This window comes from Lycium barbarum, chromosome 5 (genome assembly GCF_019175385.1).
Source record: "Lycium barbarum isolate Lr01 chromosome 5, ASM1917538v2, whole genome shotgun sequence".
In the NCBI taxonomy this organism is placed as follows: Eukaryota; Viridiplantae; Streptophyta; class Magnoliopsida; order Solanales; family Solanaceae; genus Lycium; species Lycium barbarum.
This window is the reverse complement of record NC_083341.1, coordinates 3138242-3163582: the sequence shown is the minus strand read 5'-3', so window position 1 is coordinate 3163582 and position 25341 is coordinate 3138242. Positions and strand designations below refer to the sequence as shown.

Sequence of the window (25341 nt, the reverse complement as noted above, 5' to 3'; positions counted from 1 at the left end):
AGTCGGGTATTAATTAGATAAAGCACGGACCTCATTAGGTCGGTAAATTATATTAATAATATAATGATATGAGTTTACCGACCTCCTGAGGTCGGTAATTTATATGAATATATAATATATTTTTTTAGATTTCCGTCGTTGTGAGATCGGTATTTCACAATTTCTGAATTTAATTTTTGTACATATTTAGTAAATTTATTAATACTAATATTACTGGGTTTGAACTAAAACTACTGAGTTCAATCGAACCCAATTACATCCGCTTCTAGCTCCACCCCGGACTTTACCAAACTCGTAATTAGAATTTTAGCTCCACCCATGTGGCTTCCCAAAAAACCATCAAATATCCCCACTCCTCATTTAATGGAGCCCTTCTACAAATAATCTCTCATGGATATATTGGTGCTGCACTTTTTTTTTGGCGGGGATGACTTATGATAGAATTCGCATTGTTTATCTTGACGAAATGGGCGGAATAGCTATTCCAATGCCAAAAATGCTCATGATGTTCAGTAGTTTTTCCATAGCTTCCCTTGCATTACCAAGTATGAGTGGTTTTGTTGCCGAATTGATAGTATTTTTGGGAATAATTACCGGCCAAAAATATTTTTTAATTCCAAAAATACTAAATACTTTTGTAATGGCAATTGGAATGATATTAACTCCTATTTATTCATTATTTATGTCTAAAAATAAAGAAAAGTATTTGGATATACATAGAAAAATTAAAGAAAAAGATTTTGGTCAATTTTAGTCCATTTATTAGATATACTAGACGACTAACGCTCGTGCTGAGCACGAGCCCAATATGTGATTATTGAGTATGTTTTGCATATATGCTACTTAGAACCAATCGAAACATCTCAATTACCCTTGTCTAACACGATAATTTTAGAAAATTCGGATAAACCAAAGTGAGGAATTAATTTTCAAAAAGAAGAAAAATCCAAAATAATAAAGTGTACCTAAAGTGAAATTGTAACCAGATTTTTATATGAATTTACTTTCTTGAAATTACTTAAAACAGTCAATTGAACTTTTTAACTAATAATAAATGTTGAATCTTTGTTCAAGCTATTTAATTTAATTTAATTTGACTGTGAGTATTTTAGATTATTCAGGAAAGAAAAAGGTTAGACAAGAACTTACATCAGTAACTTTAAGTTACTTAAATTTATTTTCCTTAAATGCACCAATGTTGTGTATTCTAAGTAATATTGTATGTTCAGCTTAATAAAATTACAGATAAAGAAAATGAATAAGTCAGGCCTATTTTTAAGGTGGAGAATCAAAGTTTTCAAAAGAAAATAAACGATGCAGAGAACCCAAAAGGTGTAGAATGAAAAGACATAAAAGGACCCACATAGCAAAACGGTGGCAATCACATGTGCACACATAAAGTGATGTGTCGGTGTGATAGACTGGACCCGCAAAGGATAAAATTGTCAAAACTAACAAATCAGTTATAATACATGTACAAATCAAGCCAATCAAAAATACTAAAAACATATTAAATGACGAAAGTACCCCAATGCAGCAAGCAGGCATGTTGACCTGCCGCCGGCTTATACCCTTTCATTAGATAGTAGAATATGTAAAGTCACAATGTCATGTGAGTTTTTACTTGACAGCTACGACTAGGAGTCACTTTTGTGGATTAAAAAAATAAAAAGTTAGAATCAAAATAGCACAAAAAAAAAAACACATAACTAAGCTCGACCAGACCCTCCTTCCCCACAACGGTCCCAGTTTCAAAAAAAAAAAAAAAAGACCCGCCATTAAAGGGAGATTTAGTGGTCCCCAACCCCTAAAAACGTCATTTTCATGTTGTTTTTCAACCCGAAAGTCAATGTTTTTGGTATATTGAAGTGTAGCAAGTTTCTAAGGTTGGATTTCGAAATAGAATGGCGTATAACTCATTTGGAAAACTCAAAAAAAGCTTCAATGTAGGTATTTCATTATGAATTTTCTATTACATTGTTAAATATATTATTACCCTAAGCATGATCATTGTGTAGTTGTTGCGGATTTCGAAAGAAAAAAATTGCGCTTTTTTTTTCTTTGCATTTTTGGGGCAGTTTGGGACTGCCCCTTTTTTTATTTTTTTTATTTGTTGTTAATTAGTTAATGATTTATTAATTATTTATTTAGTATTTGTTAATTGTTAGATTAGCGACTTAAGTGTTAATTGTTAGATTAGCGACTTAAGTATTTGTTAATTGTTAAATTAGCTATTTCAATTGTTAGACTAGCTAATTATTTATTTAGTTTTTGTTAAGCCAATTGTTTATTTGTTAATAATTTGTTAATTGTTTGATTAGTTAGTTAATTGTTTATTTATTAAATATAGGATAATAATTTGTTAATTGTTTGATTAGTTAGTTAATTGTTTATTTATTAAATATAGGATAATAATTTGTTAATTGTTTGATTAGTTAGTTATTAATTGTTTGCTAGCTAATTGTTAATTATTTGACTTATTAATTATTAATCTTTATATTTTAGGATTGAAAACCCTTAGTTTAGGATCGATAACCCGTAGTTTAGGATTGAAAACCCTTAATATAATTTTCGATAAAAGATTACATAACTAATACTACTTGTTAATGATTGATTTAAAATGCGCAAAACAGATGGATCACCACAATCCTTAATATAATTTTGATAAAAGATTACATAACTAATATTACTTATTAATGATTGATTTAAAATGCGTAAAACAGATGGATCACCACAATCCTTAATATAATTTTCGATAAAAGATTACATAACTAATATTACTTGGTAATGATTGATTTAAAATACGTAAAATAGATGGATCACCACCCTCTTGATCCGGGGCCCTTCGACCGAGAGGTGCTATATCTTCAGCCGGAGCATAGGTCGCAGCATATATGGACATCCGACCTACAGCTTGAGGCTCAGGTCCGTACCCCGATTAGGGGACTCAGCATGGGGGATCTTAGCTGCTCGCCCCCACATCCTCGTGTCCTGCATGTACTACGTCGGGGCGGTATCTACCGGTGCGTTGAAGTTGGTCGGGTACAGCACGATAGGTCGCTAGTGACGGCCTTGATTGAGAGGTGGCGACCGGAGACGCACACATTTCATCTCCGCACCGCTGAGGCTATCATTACCCTCCAGGATGTGGAAGTCATTTATAGGCTAAAGGTTGATGGACGCCCATTGTATATTGAGGAGCCTCAGGTGTTGCCGCCTTACCGGGATGAGTTGACTAGGCTCACTGGTTTCGCGGCTCAGGCTGGTGATATTTCAGGCCAGAGTCGGCTTTTGTTGTCGGCCCTTTATGCTCGCTTGCGCCTCATAGACATGCAGCATCCGATTGGAGAGGACACGCCTCAGGCTGATATTGACCGACGTGCGCGTCTATACCTACGCATCATATTCGGGGCCATCCTGTTCCCGAACACTTCGGGTTCGCATGTGAGCTTGAGGTATCGTCGGTATATCAACGATCTCGCCGAGTTAGGATGTTATAGTTGGGGCGCTGCTATGCTGGGCTACATGTATCGAGGATTCTGCCAATGTTCTATAGGCACAAGGGTAGAGGTCCCTACATTTTGCTCGCTCCTTCAGGTAATATATTTAAGTGTGTGTAATTAAACACAAAATATTTTTTTTGAAAACGGCGACTGATAAATATTTTTTAAATGACTATATCAGACATGGGTATGGACTAGGTTGAGACCTTTTCAACCCACACCAGCTTACCCTCCCGCTGACTATCTTGCTGTGCCGATGCTATACGCGCGGAGATGGACGCGAGGCGTACGCCACTTGCAGAGACGCACCACAACCTTCTCCCGTTTAGGGATCAGCTAGACCGCATGACGGTACAGACGGTATGTTCATAATTTGGATCCACACGCTAGACCACATAGCTACTATTTTAGTGTTTTATTGTTAACTAGTTCAATTCTTTTTACAGGCTTTTCTATAGATGTCGTATGATCATATTTTGAATGAGCTATCGGCGTTTTGTAGGGCTGGTCAGCACATGTGGATGTCGCGGTGTCCATTGATACATATGGATATCGTTGAGTACCACGCGCCGACCGCGTGTTACGGCAATTTGGGTATGTACAGAATATACCCATATCTACGGATTGAGCACACGACCACTATGTGAGGGACAAGCGTGCGAGGGTCGATGATGCATGGCGGCTCTATATGCAGCAGCAGGTCCAGAGTTGGGACGCGAGGATGACGAGCCTAGCGGTGGTCGGACATGACTCTCCAATCCATGTGTACATGAAGTGGTACATGCGGATCACTCGCATCATTATTGGCAGCCCCTCTAGGCGTCGTCCAGATGGCCTAGGATATGTAGCTCTCGCAGGAGCGTATGAGGCGCTGGTAAGTTTGATTAGTCTTAAACTTAATCCATCGTCTTTTGTACTACTTTACAAATTTATTCAATTGTTAATATTTGCAAACATATGCAGGTACGGACCGTTCAGAAGATGCGCTATGAGAGCACTGCCCGTACGGAGGCCCCCGAGACAGCGGAGTATGCAGCACGGATGATTGAGCTTACCAAGACTGGTATGCGACAGGCACATGACTTTGAGCATCTCGGTGAGCATGTTCCCGGTGCCCCACCTCAGGCAGCAGATGGTCGTGGTCGCCGAGGATTTGGTGGTCGTCGCAGAGGTGGTAGGGCTCGCAGAGGTGATAAGGCTCCGTCGGCTTTAGAGATCCGGCCGTCGACGCCATATTCGAGGACTTCGTGTTTGATACGGCACCATCTGCATCTCCTGTCATAGGGGGGCCGCTCAAGAGCCCTCTCACCAGGCATCTCAGGAGGCCGTCGACACACAAGTTTGATTTTTAGAATAAAATAATTTATTAATTATTTTTTATATGTTATTTCATGTTTAGTTTAGAATAAATCTAGACTAAATTGTTTATATGTTATTTCAGGTTCATTCTTCTACGCTTGTGGACCCATCTCCGGCTCCAGCTACAGCTCCGGGGCCCACTCAGGAGACCGTTCAGGAGCCAGCTCAAAAGCCCTCTCACCAGCCATCTCAGGAGGCCATCGACACAGAGGTTTGATTTTTACAATAAAATAAAATAATTTATTAATTAATTGTTTATTTCATGTTTAGTTTAGAATAAATCTAAACTATATTGTTTATATGTTATTTCAGGTTCATTCTTCTGCGTCTGTGGATGGGTCTCCTAATGAGATTGATGAAACTCCTGATGATGTTGTCCCACTCCCACCATTCACCGTCATCTCCCATAGGAAGCATGTTATGAACCAGGGTCCGGGTCAAAAGAAGGGAATGAAGGGAAGTAAGGATGATCATGCCATAGAGCATGTACAGATTAAGAGGAGGAAGGGAGACGGAGATGATGGTTAGGGTGGTGGGGTTGGCCACTTGGCCTAAGGCCTAGCCTTACTCTAAAGGCTCTCAGAAGTGGGACCTGAGAATGTGTATTTGTAAATAAAGTGTACATTTTATGTTAATATTATATATATTTTTGGTTATTATTTTCTTAATGATAATTAGTTATCTTAGTCTTTATTCTCAATTAATAATAACTCGTGCGACGTCCTAAATTAATCAAAACCCTATAAAATATGACACTTAAACCTAAAGATAACAAGTTTTCAAACAAAGAAAACTTACTTCGAGGCACTTTAGAACCCCTAAAACAACGATCCAAACGTTTAGGTGTACTTGATGTTATGAGCCGACATTATTGTACGCAAAAAAAGATATTAAGTTCTATATAAAATATTGATATTCTGGCGTTTTGAAACATGACTAATCTTCAAGCAAAGTACGGAAAAACGTTAATTTTTTAAAAAAATGGCCAAAGAACAAAGGCAGGGGGCAGATTTTGTTGGCTTCTTTCATGCACGAATTTCGCACGTGAAACTTAGTTATGTGTGTGTGTGTGTGTTGTGCTATTTTGGTTCAACTTTTTTTTTTAACCCACAAAAGTCACGACTAGTCACCATGAAATTCTACGTGACAAAAACAACAACAACAACAACAACAACCCAGTGAAATCCTACATCGTAGGGTCTGGGGAGGGTAGAGTGTACGCAGACCTGACTCCTACCAAGGTAGGACGACTGTTTACGAAAGACCCCCGGCTCAATAAAAGCATAAAAAGAAGTCAGATACGGTTAGATAAGGTTAAGAGATTCGGATAAGAGATTTAAAGCGATATGGAAATGGAATAATGCAAGCGACACATATAATACAGGATAATCAGAGCACAGAAAATAACTGATAATAGCAGAAATCAGAGCAGATGACACAGGATAACCAAAGCACAGGAAATAACACATAATAACAGATAATAGCAGAATTCGGAGCACAAGAAATTATATTGCAATAATGCGACTACTAATAAGAACGGATAACGAGACTATCTACTAGCCATGTCGTGTCTAATTACCTCTCCCCAATACTTCTTCGGCCTACCCCTACCTCGTCTGAAACCATCCATGGCCAACCTCTCACACCTCCGCACTGGGGCATCTGTATCTCTCCTCTTCACATGCCTAAACCATCTCAATCTCGCTTCTCGCATCTTGTCTTCCACCGAGGCCACCCCCACCTTATCCCGAATATCCTCATTCCTAATCCTGTCACTCCTGGTGTGGCCACACATCCATCTCAACATTCTCATCTCGGCAACTTTCATCTTTTGAACATGAGAAATCTTAACTGGCCAACACTCCGCCCCATACAGCATAGTCGGTCTAACCACCACTTTGTAGAACTTGCCCTTAAGTTTTGGTGGCACTTTTTTGTCACATAGCACTCCGGAAGCAAGCCTCCATTTCATCCACCCTGCCCCAATACGATGTGTGACATCATCGTCAATCTCCTCGCTGCCTTGCACAATAGACCCAAGGTACTTGAAACTACTTTTCTTCTGGATGGCCTGGGTACCAAGCCTTACTTCCAAGTCAGGCTCCTGAGTTGCTTCACTGAACTTACATTCCAAGTACTCTGTCTTGGTCCTACTCAGCGTAAACCCTTTAGACTCCAGAGTATGTCTCCAACACTCCAGCTTAGCGTTAACTCCGCTATGAGTCTCGTCAATCAGGACTATGTCGTCCGCGAAAAGCATACACCATGGCACCTCACCTTGAATTTGCCGTGTCAATCCATCCATCACCAAGGCAAATAAAAACGGACTAAGAGCTGATCCTTGATGCAACCCCATCACAACTGGAAAGTGCTCTGAGTCTCCTCCTACTGTCCTCACCCTGGTTTTGGCTCCCTCATACATGTCCTTGATCACCCTAATGTATGCCACAGGTACACTTTTAGCCTCCAAGCATTTCCATAGGATCTTTCTTGGAACTTTGTCATAAGCCTTTTCTAGGTCGATGAATACCATGTGTAAGTCCCTCTTCCTCTCCCTATACTGCTCCACCAACCTTCTCATAAGATAGATGGCTTCTGTAGTTGAACGTCCCGGCATAAATCCGAACTGGTTTTCTGAAATAGACACACCTCTCCTCACCCTCATCTCCACCACCCTTTCCCACACTTTCATGGTATGGCTTAGCAGCTTGATACCTCTATAGTTGTTGCAACTCTGGAAATCTCCCTTATTCTTGTATAGAGGGATCATTACACTCGCCCTCCATTCTTCGGGCATCAATGTCGTCTTAAAGATGACATTAAACAACCTAGTCAGCCACTCCAAACCTTCTGGGGCCGCGCTCTTCCAAAATTCCCCCGGAATCTCATCAGGTCCGGTTGCTCTTCCCCTGCGCATCCTACGAACAGCACCCTTAACCTCGTCAACCTTAATACTCCTGCAATAGCCAAAGTCGCGACGCCTTTCTGTATGTTCTAAATCACCCAACACAATGTCTCTGTCCCCTTCTTCATTCAAGAGTTTGGAGAAGTATGACTACCATCTCCGTCTAATGACAGTTTCCTCTAGCAATACTTTGCCATGCTCGTCCTTGATGCATTTTACTTGATCCACATCACGAGCCTTTCTCTCCCTTGCCTTGGCTAGCCTGAACAATTTCTGTTCCCCTCCTTTCTCTTCTAGGTCAGCATACATGCGTTCAAAAGCTGCCGTTTTTGCCGTCGAAACCGCCAACTTCGCCTCCTTTCTCGCCATCTTATAAAGTTCTGTATTCGTCCACTTCTCCACCTCATCCTTGCTTTCTATCAACTTCGCATACGCTACCTTCTTTGCTTCCACCTTCCCTTGAACTTCTCTATTCCACCACCAGTCCCCTCGATGCTGACCACGACTACCTGTCGAGACCCCCAACACTTCCCTTGCTACCACCCTAATGCAATTAGCCGTCTTATCCCACATACTGGTCGCATCCCCACTACTATCCCAGGCCCCCATATCCTTCAATTTCTCTCCCATCTCCAGGGCACTAATAGTGGTCAAACTCCCCCATCTGATCCTAGGTCGGTCCTCCACGACCCTCTTCTTCCTCGTCATCTTGATCGCTAAATCCATCACCAAGAGCTTATGTCGGGTTGTAAGATATTCGCTCGGGATGACCTTACAATCCTTGCACAGACCTTTATCATCCTTCCTAAGGAGTAAAAAGTCAATTTGAGTCTTAGCCACCGAACTACGAAAGGTTACCAAGTGTTCCTCCTTCTTTGGGAAACTCGAATTGGCTATCACCAATCCAAAAGCTCTTGCAAAATCCAAAAGTGAGACTCCTCCTCCATTCCTGTCCCCGAAGCCAAAGCCTCCATGCACATCATCATAACCTCCCGAAATAGGTCCGATGTGTCCATTAAAATCACCTCCCACGAATAGCTTCTCAGTAGGCGGTATGCCTCCCACTAATTCGTCCAAATCCTCCCAAAAGCGCCTCTTCTCCTCGTCGCCTAAGCCCGCTTGCGGCGCATATACACTAATAATGTTCAAAGTGAGTCCTTCAACGACCACCTTAATCGACATCATCCTATCAGTGACTCTCCTAACCTCTACCACCTGATCCCTTAATTCACTATCTACTAAAATGCCCACCCCATTTCTATACTTCGACCTACCAGAGAACCACAACTTATACCCGTCTACCTCCTTAGCTTTAGGACCTACCCATTTGGTCTCTTGGATACAAGCTATATTAATCTTCCTCTTCTGAAGAATCTTAACTAGCTCTATGGACTTCCCCGTTAACGTTCCAATGTTCCAAGATCCTACTCTCAACCTAGACGCTCCTTTAACCCACTTACCCCTCCTAACCCTCGCCCCCGTCCCTGAACGAGAACATGACCCTAGTCTACCATCACAAAGTAAAGCCACGAAAATGAGTATGAACTAATAAACTATTCAAAAGTCTAAAGTTAGCAAAAAATGTAACTACAAGTGTATGGACAAATAATGAATACGGCAACCGGAGGTACCAACTCCAGTTGAAATGAACCTGATCGCCGCAGGAAAACACTGTTCAACTCTGAGTACTGTTCACTGCCGGAGTACTGTTCACTGCCGGAGTTACTGTTCACTGCCGGAGTTACTGTTCACAGAGTCCTGAAACAGGAGCAGAGAAGAGGGGGAACAAGAAAAGAAAAAGAAAAAAGAAAAAAGGAGAGAGAGAGGGTTGCCCGGAAAATGGTGCCTGAAAAAGTCTCCGGCGATGTCGCAGCTGTGTTCTAGCAGCGCCAAGAGCAGATAAAAAAGGGGAAAAGGAGAAGAGAAGGAGAAGAAGAAGAGAAGAAGAAGAAAAGGAAAGAGAGAAAGAGAAAAAAAGTAGATCTGGCCGGAAAAGAGGCCGGCGTTACCTGATCGCCGGAGTTACCTGGTCGCCGGACGCGGTCTGATCGCCGGGTGTGGTGGCAGGTGGGGTGGGGGGAGGGAGATGTTACCGTTGATGGTGGAGGAGAGAGAAGAGAGAGAAGAGAAGAGAGAGGAGAGACAAAAAGTAGGAGATGACTATCTCAAGGGCACAAGAAGACTAGCAACAAAAAATATAAGGAATTTTTACAGTATCAAAGAGTTTTTAAAACCTTATTTCATTTAATTGTCTATAGCAAATATTGATGGATATTTTGAAAAAAATGAGTACCAAATTAATAAAAAAAATTATTCGACGATTTGAATTCATTGACCCGACTAATTTATATTCACATTGAATTGACCCGCTAAGAATAAATTGCTTCTAAACAAAAAAACCAAAAAATAAAAAAATTGTTATCAGCTCACCCGACATCTAATTAATTAAGGAGAGAGAGTCCTAAACCATCTCACCAGGTATACTCCTCGGCAGGGGCAGAGCAAGAAGGGCAAAGGGGTTCATTTGAATCTTCCTAGATGTTGAATTCTCTTAACTTCTTCATATATAAGTTTACTTTTTTTATATTTTGAATCATTTTACTGAAAATTCTAGTTTCGTCACTGCTCAATCATGATATGCTATAACCATCTAAATTGCAGTAATAATGAAAGCTTTTATAACTATGTACTCCGTAACTATAACTCATTAAATCCATATATCCAAAACAGCCACTCCATGCATGTGTTAGAGTTGAATTTTGATGGAAGACTTTTATTGTACAGTTGAAGTTTGAATATACATGCATACAAAGAAGATCTAACTACAGTATATCACTTTTTTTGCTTTTCTCCTATAGGTGACGGTGATACAATAGGGCGGCTTCATTTATTATATACACTGTACGACGTATTGTTAAATTTGAAAATTTTAGAAAAATTGGCACAAGAGAAGATGGAAGTTAGCTAGCAGTTCGGTTTATCAGCAATATACCTAACTCCTTCATGACTTCAACAATTTCTAAATATAGTCTACTGTTGTAAAAGGATCTATATATAAAGTGGTGGCCCAAAACATAAATTGAGATAGTATTGTTTCAACAGTTGAGTTAAAAGCATGTAGAGGAATAAAATTATTGCCATAATCCATTTTGCATTAATTTCACTAGCAGGAAAATGGCCAAAATAACCTTTTATGAAAATTAATGAAAGTTGAGTAATGTTATGATTAGAAAAGTTAGTTGGATAACTTTCTTGTAATAATACTATAATTTTGATGACCTTAATTCAGTGAAATTAACCGAACAAGAGTACCACGAGTTGACTACATCATAATCAATCAATCTATAAGATCTTCAATAAAGTGGTGAGACAAATTAATACTTGAACTAGCTCACATACTTATATTCAAAAAACTTGAGTCCAAACTCCAAAGTATGTTATTAGAGAAATAAAAAAATATAATATGCTAGTTACATTAAAATTTATCTAATATTTTACGTGTGTGAGAATTTTATCTGAAAAGACGCCTCACAATTTAGAGAATAGAGGGAGACGATATAAGTTGTCTGTCACGCCCCGAACCATGGCCTGGGCGAAACACGGCACTCGGTGCCTTACTGCATGTGACCGAGCGAACCACATGGCTTGCTGAATCATCATGAGGCATAACATGAGCGGAATATAACGTGAATGCATGATGAGCCTTTATAAAACGTAGTAAGTCATAATACTTAATAAAAATACTTGTTTAAACATGAGTGCGGAAATAACATGAATGAGCCAAAATGGCTATACGACTCCGAATGTCTGACATAACATAACTGACTTGTCTAGTCTATGAAACCTCTATCATGAGTCTGACTGGAAAACATACTTACTGGGACAAGGCCCCCAGCATACCTTAGATGCATAACTAATCATAAAACAAAAGTTGACTAAACCCCGAATGAGATGGGGCTCACCAATAAGCTGATACGAATGATGTCCTACTGAGCAGATGTGTCATCATGTATTTCAGTACCTGCATCGTGAAATGCAGGCCCCCGGGCAAATAAAGGGGACGTCAGCACATTGAATGTACTAGTATGTAAAGCAACTGAAAGAAATAACATGGGACATGGAATAACATGATAAGAACTGAAACTGAAAACCTGGACATGAGCATGTGTACATATATATATATATATATATAACATAAGTAAAACATGATAAGTAGGGAGAGCATTTCATAAACCGACATGTGATATCACCACGTGGGTACGTGGAGTCTGGTACCTCGCCGGACCAGCAGAGCCCCTATACCTTGCCAGGGTTTAAGGTGGTAACGTGCCTGATGGATCCATTCAGTGTAAAATTAAGGCATCGTCCTAACTGGGCGGAGCGATCCTTATCCTATGGTGGCTACATAGTTTCAGGCTATCTGAGCCTTCTCGGTAATTCGTGCAACTCCCAAAAACATGAACATAATATAGTTGGCTAAGAAGCCCATGATTTTCGTGAATTAACTTGTACTTGTCTTATAATCATGATTTCACGAAATAACTTATAAACATGGTTTCATGAAATAACTTGTAAATATGGTTTCATGAAATAACTTGTAAACATGGTTTCATGAAATAACTTGTAAATATGGTTTCAGGAAATAACTTGTATTTAGCATGTATGTATCTTGTATCATAGCATGAAAGTAATTATATAATATAGTTGCATGAAAACTTGTAGACATGTAGGATATTCATGAAATAATCATTTTTATTTAAAACCATGCATGCAAGAACCCATGGAATACGAGATATGGGTTTTCATGGATTACGGACTGATTCTCAATAATAATATGAAGTTATTAAGAACACAATGATAGAATCATAGCAATTCATACATAATATAATCATGGACATGGACCTAGGGTTATCATGAGCATAGTATAGAATAGAAACCCTAGTTTTGTAAAGTTTCACACTTTATGGATTAGGAGGCGTGGGGAAGAACAATGATATTCCCACACGTGGATAGTAACTCTACATACCTTAGTCGCTCCAAAACTTGAATTAAAGACTTGAGCTTTGAAGAAGATTTCCAAAATCTTAAATTCTTGAACCTTGAGATGGGTTTTCTTGAAAACCCTAGTTTAGGAATGATGATTTCTTGTTTAGATTACAAGGATATGTATTAGAATTAACTTGGAATGATTAGAGTAGGCTTACCTTGGTGTTATTGATGATGGAAGAGAATAGGAGGTCATTCTAGGGTTTGAAGGAATGAAAAATAATGATTTGAACTGATATGGACGAATATATATTGTTCTGGAAAATTAAATTTTACGTCCATCAAAATACTGGCCGTATTTTGAAATACGATCCGTATTTTGAAATACGGACTGCACTACGTCTCTTCATTAAAATGGTCATAAATCTTTGCACGGATGTCCGTTTGACCCCCATAATATACCTTTGGAAAGGTATTTCAAAGATCTACAACATTCATCAAGGAAGTTTTCCCAAATTCCAAATATATTTTGAAATACGGGTCATATTTAACCATTTGACATCCAAATGCCAAATTCCAGAATGCTTAGAAATCCTTAGTACCAGTATACGACTTGAATTACGGACCGTATACTGAAATATGGTCGTTGTTCATGGGTGTAAACCCCCATCTTACAACTGAACAGGGAAATTCCAATTCCCACATTCTTTATCTGATTTTCTAAGCCTAGGATCATGATTGAAGTTTACGTTAAAGGTACGGGATGTTACATTGTCGAATAGTCTTTTTCCTTTTAATGTAATTAAAGCAATTAATATATACATATATAGTAATCAATCAACCAATTACACCTCAAAGTAACGTTTATATTCTGGGTATTCCGTTTTTTTTTTCAAATTCATTTCATTTCAATTCTGGTATGGGTATTTGTACCGTAAGATAAATTGTGTAATGTCCTCTACAACTAGAGTCCTTAAGTTTTAAACCCCCAATTCGGATCTAGTGCAATAAATGTGTAGTATGAACAAATTAAAGGTTATAGTCCAAAGAAGTATTTGGTGATTGAAACATGGGGTTCACATGCATGTTTGCTTGAAGGACATGAGTTTGTTCACATATTCTTTATTGTTAAAATTTCTAACAAGCATGAACATAGGTTGTTGGTCCCATTAATTAATACAAATTTTCTAGAGGAATAAATTGTTCAAAAGCGAATATCGAACATATAGAACGGGTAATTTCTTTTTATTTTCAAAGTTATAATTTGAATTGCAATGTCTCAAGTTCAAATCCGACTAACCTATAATTGGATCTCCCCTCACTATTAGCACTAGAGAATGCAAACGGACCTTGGATTGCATAAGTAAATTTTTCACCAAAGTTTTGGGAATGAAATTCTTTTTAAACATTGTGCTCGACTAGAAGTTTAATTTATATTCATCGAAATCGTTAAGAAAATATTATATATATTGTTTTGTCACCCAAAAATATGTACAATTAACCGTTCACAAAAGGATAGAATTTGTAATTTTGTAAGACTTTAAATTTTCAATAAGGTCTTTTGGCCACACTATTTTGGCCACAATGGGCCAAATGGAGTAAATTCATATGACTATTTAGCTCAAATTTAATAATTTATGCTTACTTAATGTCATTTCTATCTTTTCTTCTGAAAGTTTTTCTTAATTTAAAATTGTACAATAGAGGTTATGGTGGTTTTTACATAAGTGTGGCCAAATTTGGATCAAATTGGTGTGGCAATTTAGCAACTCTCATTTTCACTGGTAGTGTAAAAAATATATTTACACTATCAGATAATTGTAATTAATAACGTTGATTGCTAATGTAACTCAGAATAAATGGTAAGTAACCTTCTATAACAGATGAAATTAAACTGATGGTGCAAAAGATCATAATACTAACAGTGTATATAACTTAAATTCATCTTACAAAATAAAGCAGGTTACTTGTTATAACAGATAAAAATGATATGATAAATATAAAAAAAAAAACTTTATCATTATCGGTGTCTAAAAGTTAAACTCAGTTAACTAAACTTGTCAACTCTTACACTTGAAGTAGTAAGTTCAAAATTCTAATTCATTTAAATAGCATGATATATAAACCGTCCTTTATCTACGTAATTGTGATTCTGTGAATGCTACAACCATACATTATTTGTTTATTGTTAGAAAGTTTGCCTGATTAACCACACAAAACTCGCCAACTGCTAATTACTTTAATCGACAATAAAGTCATAATACAACATTACTGTATTATTAAAAAAAATGAAAATAATTAATCTCATACCTCTTTGAAAATAATAGGGTTCAAATTTCAATAGAAACAAAAAACAGTCGGGCATTTTTTTTCCCATCAACCTTGATAGGCACAGTTATTCAATATCTATGGATGGGGCACGGGAGGATGTATAGTTTACGCCTTTATGGTACATGTCCAGCGGAAGTCAGTAGTTTTGGCCCAAATGATGTAGTTGTCTTTAAAAAGTTCATTCTAATATGTACAAATTATAATCGGAACTCAATAACTCTAAAGCGTCATATTTCAACTTTTTATAAACTTCAAATCTTAGATCCACCTCAGCTATAATGGAAAAAGGTAACATATACTCAATAAAATAGTAGTCTAATTAAATACGTACAAACTACCTGAACACCACGTCATTAATCGGAAAAAAATGAAAGGAAAAAAAAAAAGAACTTTCTTCATATAGGCATCAATTTTGAGCTTATTTTTATCAGTAAATAAACAAAGCAAAGATTTCATTTGATAAATTGAATATTCTAATAAGATTTAGAAAATTACGATGGATTGTATATGAGATCATCTTCATTCATGCCGCAATTTTCCACCAATAAAATTTGGCAAAACAGTAGATAACCATACATACCTACTTCCATAAGACTTAAGAAATTACCTGGCAAAAACAGCACACCTTTGTGTTCTTGTGTCCAAACCTCTTCAACACATCCTCCCACCTCCCACCCCACCCCCCAAATACCCCTAACCCCTCCCACCCCTTTGAAAGAATAAAAAAACAAACGTGTAGATGAAAAGAATTAGGAGATTTAGGTCACCTTACTACTTATCTCTCAACTCCATTCCACCACAATTCAATTGAGTCTCTTATTAAAATAAACTAGGATATACTCAACCATAATCCCCACCCCTCACTCTTACCCCAAAGAATTTGATATGAATTAATTATCTACCATACATGACCATAATATGTATTTATAATTTACGTAAACTATACTCATATTCAACTAATTTAGAATGTGCAATTAACATTAATAGTTTTCCAAATTTTAGGATCCTCCAATTAAAATCCTAACTTCCTAACTTCACTACCAACACTTTAATTTGAATTGATCTTATTATATCAAATATCAAAATCATAATGATATACACAATATTACTCTTTCCCATTTTTAATATTTATTTTTGTGAACACAAGTTGAATTTGTTTCAAAATATTTGATATATTAGAAATAATAAGAAGTCATTTATTATACATATATTTTCAAATTTACCATGTTCAATTAGTGGAGTGATGATCAAGTATTTGTTCTAACGAGATAAAAGATAGCTAATTTAGACAAATATATACATTTATGGTTAAGATTACTAAACAGTTTTCTTAAAGAACACAAAATCTTTAAAAAGAAAAACAGATAATACTACGGACCAAATATAGTCAAAATGGATATCCTTCTCTAAAAATCTTAACCCCTACCCCACCATCACCCATAAGAATTTAATATTGAGTATGAACATTAAATACCAAGATCACCAATCATAGTCTATAAATATAGTAACACATAAGAAAACAAGCAGTAGCCAACTCTTTTGCTTTTCTTGAAGAGAAATACAAAGAGTTTTAATAGTGTGGGGGCTTTAGAAACTTTTTTAGACAATCCATTTCAGTCTCTTTTTCACACAATTTGCTTACCTACTTTCAATCTACTACACAAGTTCTAAAAAAAGAAAGAACTATATATCAATCACATTAACATAATTTCCCACAAAATTCATCTCATTTCTTGCCATTGTTCTCTCCATAAACATACCCCAAATCTCAATTTTTTCTTACAAATTATTGAATAATCCATCTTCCTATAAATTTTAAGAAATTGACCGAGCTTCTCAACGACCAAATTGAATATTTTTTGAACCACGATAAAATTTCTTTATACTATCAGTGTGGCAACGAATGTCAAAGATAGTAGCGGAGAATATATTACAAGGTGGACAGAGTGAACAATTTTATGATCCAAGAGTACAATCAATGGAGATGTCACAACCAAGCGCGTACTCATCACCGACTCTCGGTCAATTATTAAAGCGCGTAGGCGATGTTCGAAAAGAAGTCACCGGAGATGAAACTCCGGTACATCAAGTACTCGATATGAGTAGTGATAACCAAAGCATTGGATCACATCACGCGCTTCCTTTTGTACTCTCTTTCAATAACCTCACATACAGCGTAAAAACTCGCCGGAAAATGACTTTTCCGGCGTTGCTCCGGCGACCACACGCCGGAGCTTCCCCAGGGATAGGTGATCCCGTCCCCGAGGAAAATGTGTTCACGAGGACGAAAGTCCTCCTGAACGACATCTCAGGGGAGGCTCGGGACGGCGAGATAGTCGCCGTCCTGGGAGCCTCAGGGTCTGGGAAATCGACCCTTATCGATGGGCTAGCGAACCGTATAGCGAAAGAGAGTTTAAAAGGGACGATAAGGTTGAATGGAGAACCACTTGATTCGAGATTGTTGAAAGTAATATCAGCATATGTCATGCAAGATGATCTTTTGTATCCAATGTTGACAGTTGAAGAGACGTTGATGTTTGCGGCAGAATTCAGATTGCCTCGTACTTTATCTAAATCAAAGAAGAAAATGAGAGTACAAGCTTTGATTGATCAGTTGGGGTTACGAAATGCTGCAAAAACTATCATAGGAGATGAGGTACGTAAGCTTTTCATACAAAAAAATTATTTGATGAGGTACGTAAGCTTTTCATACAAAAAAATTATTTTTATAAGGCACAATTATAGTGTCACGTGAAACTGTTTCATTGAATTTTTTTTTTTTTTTTTTTTTTGCTGATATGTATGTATAGATAATAAGAAAAACAAAAATATTGGTACCGGATATAAAAAATGAGACGGCTTATCTTAATAGTAATTTACTTATTTGTTCCCTTCTTCAAATGTCAAGATAGCTTATGAAAAATTCTCGAGTGCCCGTTGTGTGTGTTTGTGTGTATATATGTGTGTGAAGATTTAAAGTCATTCACCATTAGTATGACATTTTTTTACACTATTAGGCTACGTTCTTTCTTATTTTCAAGATTACTCGTTACGTATTTTAAAGAAGGTTACTAATAGATATCATTCAAGTGATTTGATGATGAAAAAATTCTTTACATGTATGTAACTTAAACTCATGTATAAAAGTAATATTTGACCTATATATACCGTATAATTTTCCGGAAAATGGTGTTCAAACTCTCTGCCCAAGCACAAACAGTATGGAAGGAGAAAATAAACATGAAGCACACTAATAATTTAATAATAAATCCCTCTCATAAACAGTGTACTATACTCACATATATAGGTGCTAAATCAATTTTTAAGCTCCTGTTACACGAATCATGTTTAATGTACATTTACTGTTAATCATACTTTTTAAAATTAAGTTTATTGCTGTTTTCAACAGGGTCATCGTGGAGTGTCAGGCGGTGAACGACGGCGAGTTTCCATCGGAATTGATATTATTCATGACCCCATCATCTTGTTTCTTGATGAGCCAACTTCAGGACTTGATTCTACTAGTGCATTCATGGTGGTGAAGGTCCTTCAAAGAATTGCTCAAAGTGGAAGTATTGTGGTCATGTCAATTCACCAGCCAAGTTATCGGATTCTTGGTTTATTGGATCGGATGCTCTTCTTGTCCCGTGGGCAAACGGTTTATAGCGGATCGCCTATGAACCTTCCACATTTCTTTGCTGATTTTGGTCACCCGATACCAGACACTGAAAATCGGACAGAGTTTGCCCTGGACCTGATCCGCGAGCTAGAAGGGTCCCCAGGAGGGACTAAAAGCTTGGTTGAGTTCAACAAAACGTGGCAAAATACCAAAAGTAGCAATCAGAATCCCGAAACAGCAACACCTACCCATGGATTATCATTGAAGGAAGCAATTAGTGCAAGCATTTCTAGAGGGAAATTGGTTTCAGGAACAACAAGTGATATTCATACTGGTCCTACTTCATTGGTTCCTACTTACGCGAATCCATTTTGGGTCGAAATGGTTACCTTGTCCAAGAGATCATTCACGAATTCATGGAGGGTGCCCGAGCTTTTTGGCATTCGTTTAGCGGCAGTCGTGGTCACGGGTTTCATCCTGGCAACCATGTTTTGGAAACTTGACAATTCCCCTAAAGGGGTTCAAGAAAGACTTGGTTTCTTCGCATTCGCGATGTCAACAACTTTCTACACTTGTGCTGACGCGTTGCCCGTCTTTCTCCAAGAAAGGTACATTTTTATGAGGGAGACAGCTTATAATGCTTATAGGAGATCTTCCTATTGTCTCTCTCATGCTATAGTTTCTTTGCCAGCATTGATCTTCCTTTCATTTGCATTTGCTGCCATAACTTTTTGGGCTGTGGGCCTTGATGGTGGATTTTCGGGCTTCTTATTCTATTTCGGGGTAATCCTGGCTTCTTTCTGGGCCGGGAATTCATTTGTCTCGTTCCTCTCCGGTGTAGTCCCCAGTGTCATGTTAGGTTACACGATCGTTGTTGCGATCCTAGCCTATTTCTTGCTCTTTAGTGGATTCTTCATGAATCGCGACCGGATCCCACCTTATTGGATATGGTTTCACTATTTCTCTCTAGTGAAATACCCTTATGAAGCTGTGTTACAAAATGAATTTGATGATCCAACAAAGTGTTTTGTCAGGGGGATTCAAATGTTTGACAATTCACCACTTGGGAGTGTGCCTAATGCTTTGAAGGAAAAATTGTTGAGTACAATGAGTAACACATTGAATGTCAAAATTACTAGCTCTACTTGTGTGACTACTGGGGCTGATATATTGGTTCAACAAGGGATAACTGATTTAAGTAAGTGGAGTTGTTTGTGGATTTGTATTGCATGGGGGTTTTTCTTTAGGGTTTTGTTTTACTTTAGCTTGTTGCTTGGAAGTAAGAACAAGAGAAGGTGATGTACTACTACTCAGGTTCGTCAAAGGTGAATTCAAAATTTGAATATAGATCGAGTTCGAGCTTCAGATTGGATTTGTAAGTCCATTGGTTCTATATGAAGGTGAATCCATCTTCGCGCTAAGGGTTGTGTTTGAATTGTAAACAATGAAATCCCTCTTCGGCGGGATGAATGTCTTTCTTTCTTTTCTTTTTCTTTTTTGAAGAAAAATGTGTTTTTTAGATTTTTCTTTACGTACTCTTTTACTGTAAAAGAATAAATTTGCTTTTTTGACAGTCTGATTAATTGATTATTATTTCAAAATTGAGTTCGAATTTGAATATTGATCAAGTTCGAGCTTGAGACATGATATAGACGTTTCATTGCTTCTATGATGGATACATCTTAGCGCTAAGGGTTGTGTTTAAATTATAAACAATTAATATAGTCCCTCTTCTGCGAGATTTTTTTTTTTTCGAGATAAATATGTGTTTTTTAGATTTTCTTTTTCACTTGAATGTGTTTTTTTAATTAATACAGTAAATGTAATATTCTTTTTGATAGTCTGATTTTATTATCTCAAAGTTGAGTTAGGTGCAAAGCAGTTGGAATTTGAAATTTAACACAAGAGAAAGAAAGTTGCTTGAAGCAAATGTATTGCACCCATGCCCATGTAGGTCACCAAACTGTTAATGAACTTAAAAGAAAATTTGTTAAATCATATAGTCCGTTAACAAATAAATAGAGAAAAAAAAAACATGTAATAGAGAAGGTCTGATTAATTAGATAACATCAACAGCTCAAAAACTATGTATTAAAATTCTTGAACTTGTGTTGTAATTAAGGAATTGAGTTTATCAAGTGATTAATCAAATAGAGAAATATCACTATCCAATCTCATGCATCTTGTTCTAAACAAGTCAACGACAGCCAAAAGCAATTATTGCATGGACACTCAGAGAAGACGCTAGATTTTTAATTTAAAAAAATTGAAACTTAATTAGTAGAACAATGATATGCTTAATTTACAAAATTATTTTTTTGAAGTTTATTAATTATAAAGCATGACTTGACATGAATTTAGCAATCTGCTTTTTGCTAAGCTTTGTAGGACAAACCATAAAATTGACTACATAATGTACTTACAAAGTTTGAAACTTGTAGAATTTTTATATACAAAGAAAACTTTATGTATTTGTTTGTTTCCCCCACCCCGCAATTTTCATTCTTTGTATTATATTGTGTATTTATCTCTTCAATTGTTATTATTGTGCCTTCCGAGCGGCGGGGGAAATACCCTTGTACAATTGGCTAATCCTTCATCTGAAAAATTGTATTGTGCATGTAGATCAATTTTTTTATTTTTTTGTGATATAGATACTATGTGTTAAATCATCATCTCATATTATGTATATATATACTTTATTATATTTTGACTTCCCTTAATTAAAATTATAGTTCCACCAACCTTCTACGTCTTTTTATTATTTGCTTCTTAGCAAGCCGATCTTAGAGTTTAAGGAAGAACATTGGTGGAGTATATATTATTGCTATAAGTTACTCTTGCTTTTAATATATTACAAACATTGGTGAACCATAAATTCTTCCCTTACACAACAAATTTATACACCGTCCTTACCATTTTGTTTGAGACTATATTTCTTTACTATTCTATTACAAAAATGAACAACATATTTCTATATTTTCTTAATGATAAATTTTATATTTAACCAAATAAATAATATGACATATTTTAAACCACGAATTTCAAAAAATTTATAACCATAAAAATATTATTGCATAATTAAGACTATGAGTTTCAACAGTTTCTTTGTTAAATTAAGACTACAATTCTACCAGTTTCAACAGTCAAACTATGAAAAATCTGGGAGAGTAATTACTAAGTCAGGCCAATCAATTAGTAGCCAAAAAAAAGTACATGTTTGAAACTTTCAGTCATATATCTATTTATTGTCCACACTATACTCCAACGTCCCAAACCGGAATATTTCAACATTCACAGCTAGCAGCACATGTGGTTTTCGTGTTGGTTTTGGCCAAAGTGAGACATTACAAACTTCATTTCTCTCATCAAGATAGTAGTGTACGTAGAATTTTATGTAAATATGTTATCGGTTTATTATCATAACTCGATTTCGTATATTGGTTTGAGTTTATAAGGGTTGTAGATTTTCTAATTTTATTTCTAGTCTCAAATTAATGTTTACTCAGGCTCATTTTCAAGCGATTTCGGTCTATTACATATATACATATTATTTTTTATAAAAAAATATTATATATGTGTGTGTGTATGAGAATTTTTTCGACGAAATGGTGTTTGATGACACCCTCTTCGCCACTGGTACTTGTTTACGTACATCTACAATCCATAAGCCTATGCATTAATATTGTTTAGGCACTAGGAAAATTTACTACTATTTATTATTAAAAGATTTCTTGTAGATTGAGGTATGTTTTCTTGACCTTTCAACCTCTATCTGTAACTCAGTAGAAGTTGGGAAAACTAATAGAATAGAAGAATTTCGAAGTATCTGGCAATCATATGATCATATATTCTCCATCAATAGTGACTCATTATTAAATAAGAAAAAAGTACCTTTAAGACATTATTAAATTAGAAAGTGCCTAAAAACCTTTCTATTCGACAAAATATGTGTTCCAATTATAAAAATAGATAAGACTTACTGCACGTACGATGAACGAAAAAGATCTATGCGGTAACAACTAGTTGGATTAATTTTTAAATCATTTTGACACATTTTATTTGCTTAACTAATAAGTTAAATTTTAATCATGCATTTTGGCACATTTGTTGTACGATGTATGGTAGGAGCCTTTTAGTCTTGTCATAAACTTATATATCAGTAAAAATGCAGTGAACTTCTAGTGGTAAAGAAGCTAAATCTTTATAATACTAAATTGAGCCGAGCTTAGATGAAGCGACACGAAGGGTGAAGACTCAGCTAAATATAACATGTACTTAATATAGAACTCGATGAAGTAAATCAAAATTCTTGAATCCACTATTTGGTGGATATATAGATTCCTTACTAGATGAAACCATATCACATTTTCAAGACAAATAGAACTACTTTAAGAGTTAGGTATTAAACTACCCTTCTAACAAGTTCATCTATTCTCAACCACTCAAACCTAAAAAACAATTAAGATTAATAGTCTATACTAATGTTTAACATGACTCAATGATCATCAACTATTTCAACTAATAAGCTTTTATGATCTTATGTAGTTAGTAGTTAGGTAATCTAATTACAAGTTCACCTGTTATATATAGTGTGCATGTGTGTGTGTGTGTGTGAATATGTATATATGCCCCCTTTCTCATCATTCTTAATTCTCATAATTAATACAATTATGACAAAACCTCTTGTAGTTTTTGTAGTTTTGATTCTAAGTCTAATTGTATGTTCAAGTTCAGCTACTAACTACATTGTGGGCGATAGTTCTGGCTGGGATATTAGTTCTGATCTTGATACATGGTTAATAGGAAAGAGCTTCAAGGTTGGTGATGTACTCGGTAAGTATCATCGATCTTACTATTTCAATATCAATTTAAGTTATACACACTGGCATGCTAAAGATTTTTTAAAATATCAGCCAATTTAAACGTCATAGCAGGTTATTATTACACTATTTTCTAGGTTTCTTATCAAGCTTGATATGAAGAATTACTTGTTTCTGTAGGTCAACTTAATTAGATAGCGTAGAAGTTCTTGGAAAAAGGCAAAATACCCTTCTACTCTATGAAATATCTTAAATTTTAGGATCATTCATGTCACTGTCGTTAGTAAATCTCGTACTTGCCCTTGACTATAATGAATTTTCAACATGAACCATAATTGGGGAATCAAAAGTAGAGGGCAAATTTAGACCCTTTTTTCAAAGTATTCTGGCACGTGAAATCCACTCAGTCTACGCTGTAGCTTTGCAAAAGTCAACGGTAAATACAAGACGATTTGGTAAAGGAAAGGGTATGAATAACCCTAAACTTAATATATTTCATATAGTAGGGGCATAAATTTGAACCTTTTTCTCCTATATTCTTTATTAGAGCACTAAACATAAACTCTTTCAGCATGTGACGATCAATAATTCCATTAGATCTTAGTTTTATCAATCTTTTTTTTTCTCTTTTTGCAGTGTTTCAATATTCGTCGTTCCATAGCGTGGCCGAGGTAACGAAGGAGAATTTTGATGGGTGCAACACGAGCAACGTGCTCGATTCGAATAAAAATGGCAACACAACCTTCCCATTGTCAAAGCCAGGAGACAGATACTTTGTTTGTGGGAATAGGTTACATTGTCTTGGAGGAATGAAACTTCATGTAAATGTAGAAAATGATGCATCACCAGCTGCAGCACCAGAGGCAGGGCCCTCTTCTTCACCTTCTTCAAAGAGCAAAAATCCCTCTGTTGTTCCTAGTTTTGCATTTTCCAATTATGTTGGATGGGATTCTCTAGTCCTTGTAACTCTTGGCCTATTGTCCTTGGCACTTCAAATAGTGTAAACTTTGAGGATTTTCACTCTGAAATGTCTGTTATGACCTTTTCATTTGTTTGATTTTTATTCATATGGATATATCTATTTGATGGCGGAATAGATTATTTATTTGCACATCAGCTTCTTTAGCAAGTCTGATTATCCCTGTCAAGTTGGAAGAATTACTATAAATCGTGACATCTTTTACTAATCTATGAACAGAAGCTCATCTTTTCATATTTCTCACGCCTTGCCTTAATTCTGAATCTATTTCTTGGACAAACACAAGTTTGCACTGCCAAGGCAACGAAAAAGCAAAAACTACGTAAGGGTACGTCCTGCAAGGGGGTAAATATCTCAAAAGGTCATTGAACTTTGAGAAATTATGTAGTAAAGTCATTGAACTTTGCTACATATCAATAAAATCACTCAACTTTGGCCTATTATCTCATAAAATCACTCAACTACATATGTCATCAAAAAATTCTGACATGGCAATATTAATTAATTATTTTATGTCATGTAGACGTGGACCCCACAATAAAATAAAATAAATCCATATTTTTATTTTTTATTCACAAGGAACTAAATGAAGAACCAATAATAGCTATTCAAACTGATGTATCGGCTGCTCAAGGTGTTGATGAAGTTGCAATTGAAGGTGTTGAATCTGCTGGACCATCTGATACTTCTAAGAGAGGCAGGCTATTTAAGAGAAAGCTATGGAGGAGTATATTGTTGAAGAAGAAGAAGACTAGAACTCATAGCAAAGTATACGAACTATCTTTGTAATCTTTTGTGGTTATGTCAAACACCTATGATGACACAGTATGTTGTGT

The 25341-nt window shown here is 36.4% G+C and overlaps 2 protein-coding genes across 2 annotated transcripts; both read left to right on the top strand.

Moving 5' to 3' along the window:
- The first annotated feature begins 16624 nt into the window (after window positions 1–16624).
- On the top strand, window positions 16625–20395 carry LOC132640155 (ABC transporter G family member 1). Its single transcript, XM_060356624.1, has 2 exons — window positions 16625–17740; window positions 18494–20395. Exons 1-2 carry the CDS (start codon window positions 16988–16990, stop codon window positions 20000–20002), a joined length of 2262 nt encoding a protein of 753 aa, XP_060212607.1. The 5' UTR covers window positions 16625–16987; the 3' UTR covers window positions 20003–20395.
- A 2935-nt stretch (window positions 20396–23330) lies between these two features.
- LOC132642195 (stellacyanin-like) lies at window positions 23331–24741 on the top strand. The gene is made up of 2 exons (XM_060359453.1): window positions 23331–23539; window positions 24163–24741. The coding sequence occupies exons 1-2, from the start codon at window positions 23332–23334 to the stop codon at window positions 24528–24530; spliced, it is 576 nt and encodes a 191-aa protein (XP_060215436.1). The 5' UTR covers window position 23331; the 3' UTR covers window positions 24531–24741.
- The last annotated feature ends 600 nt before the right edge of the window (window positions 24742–25341 follow it).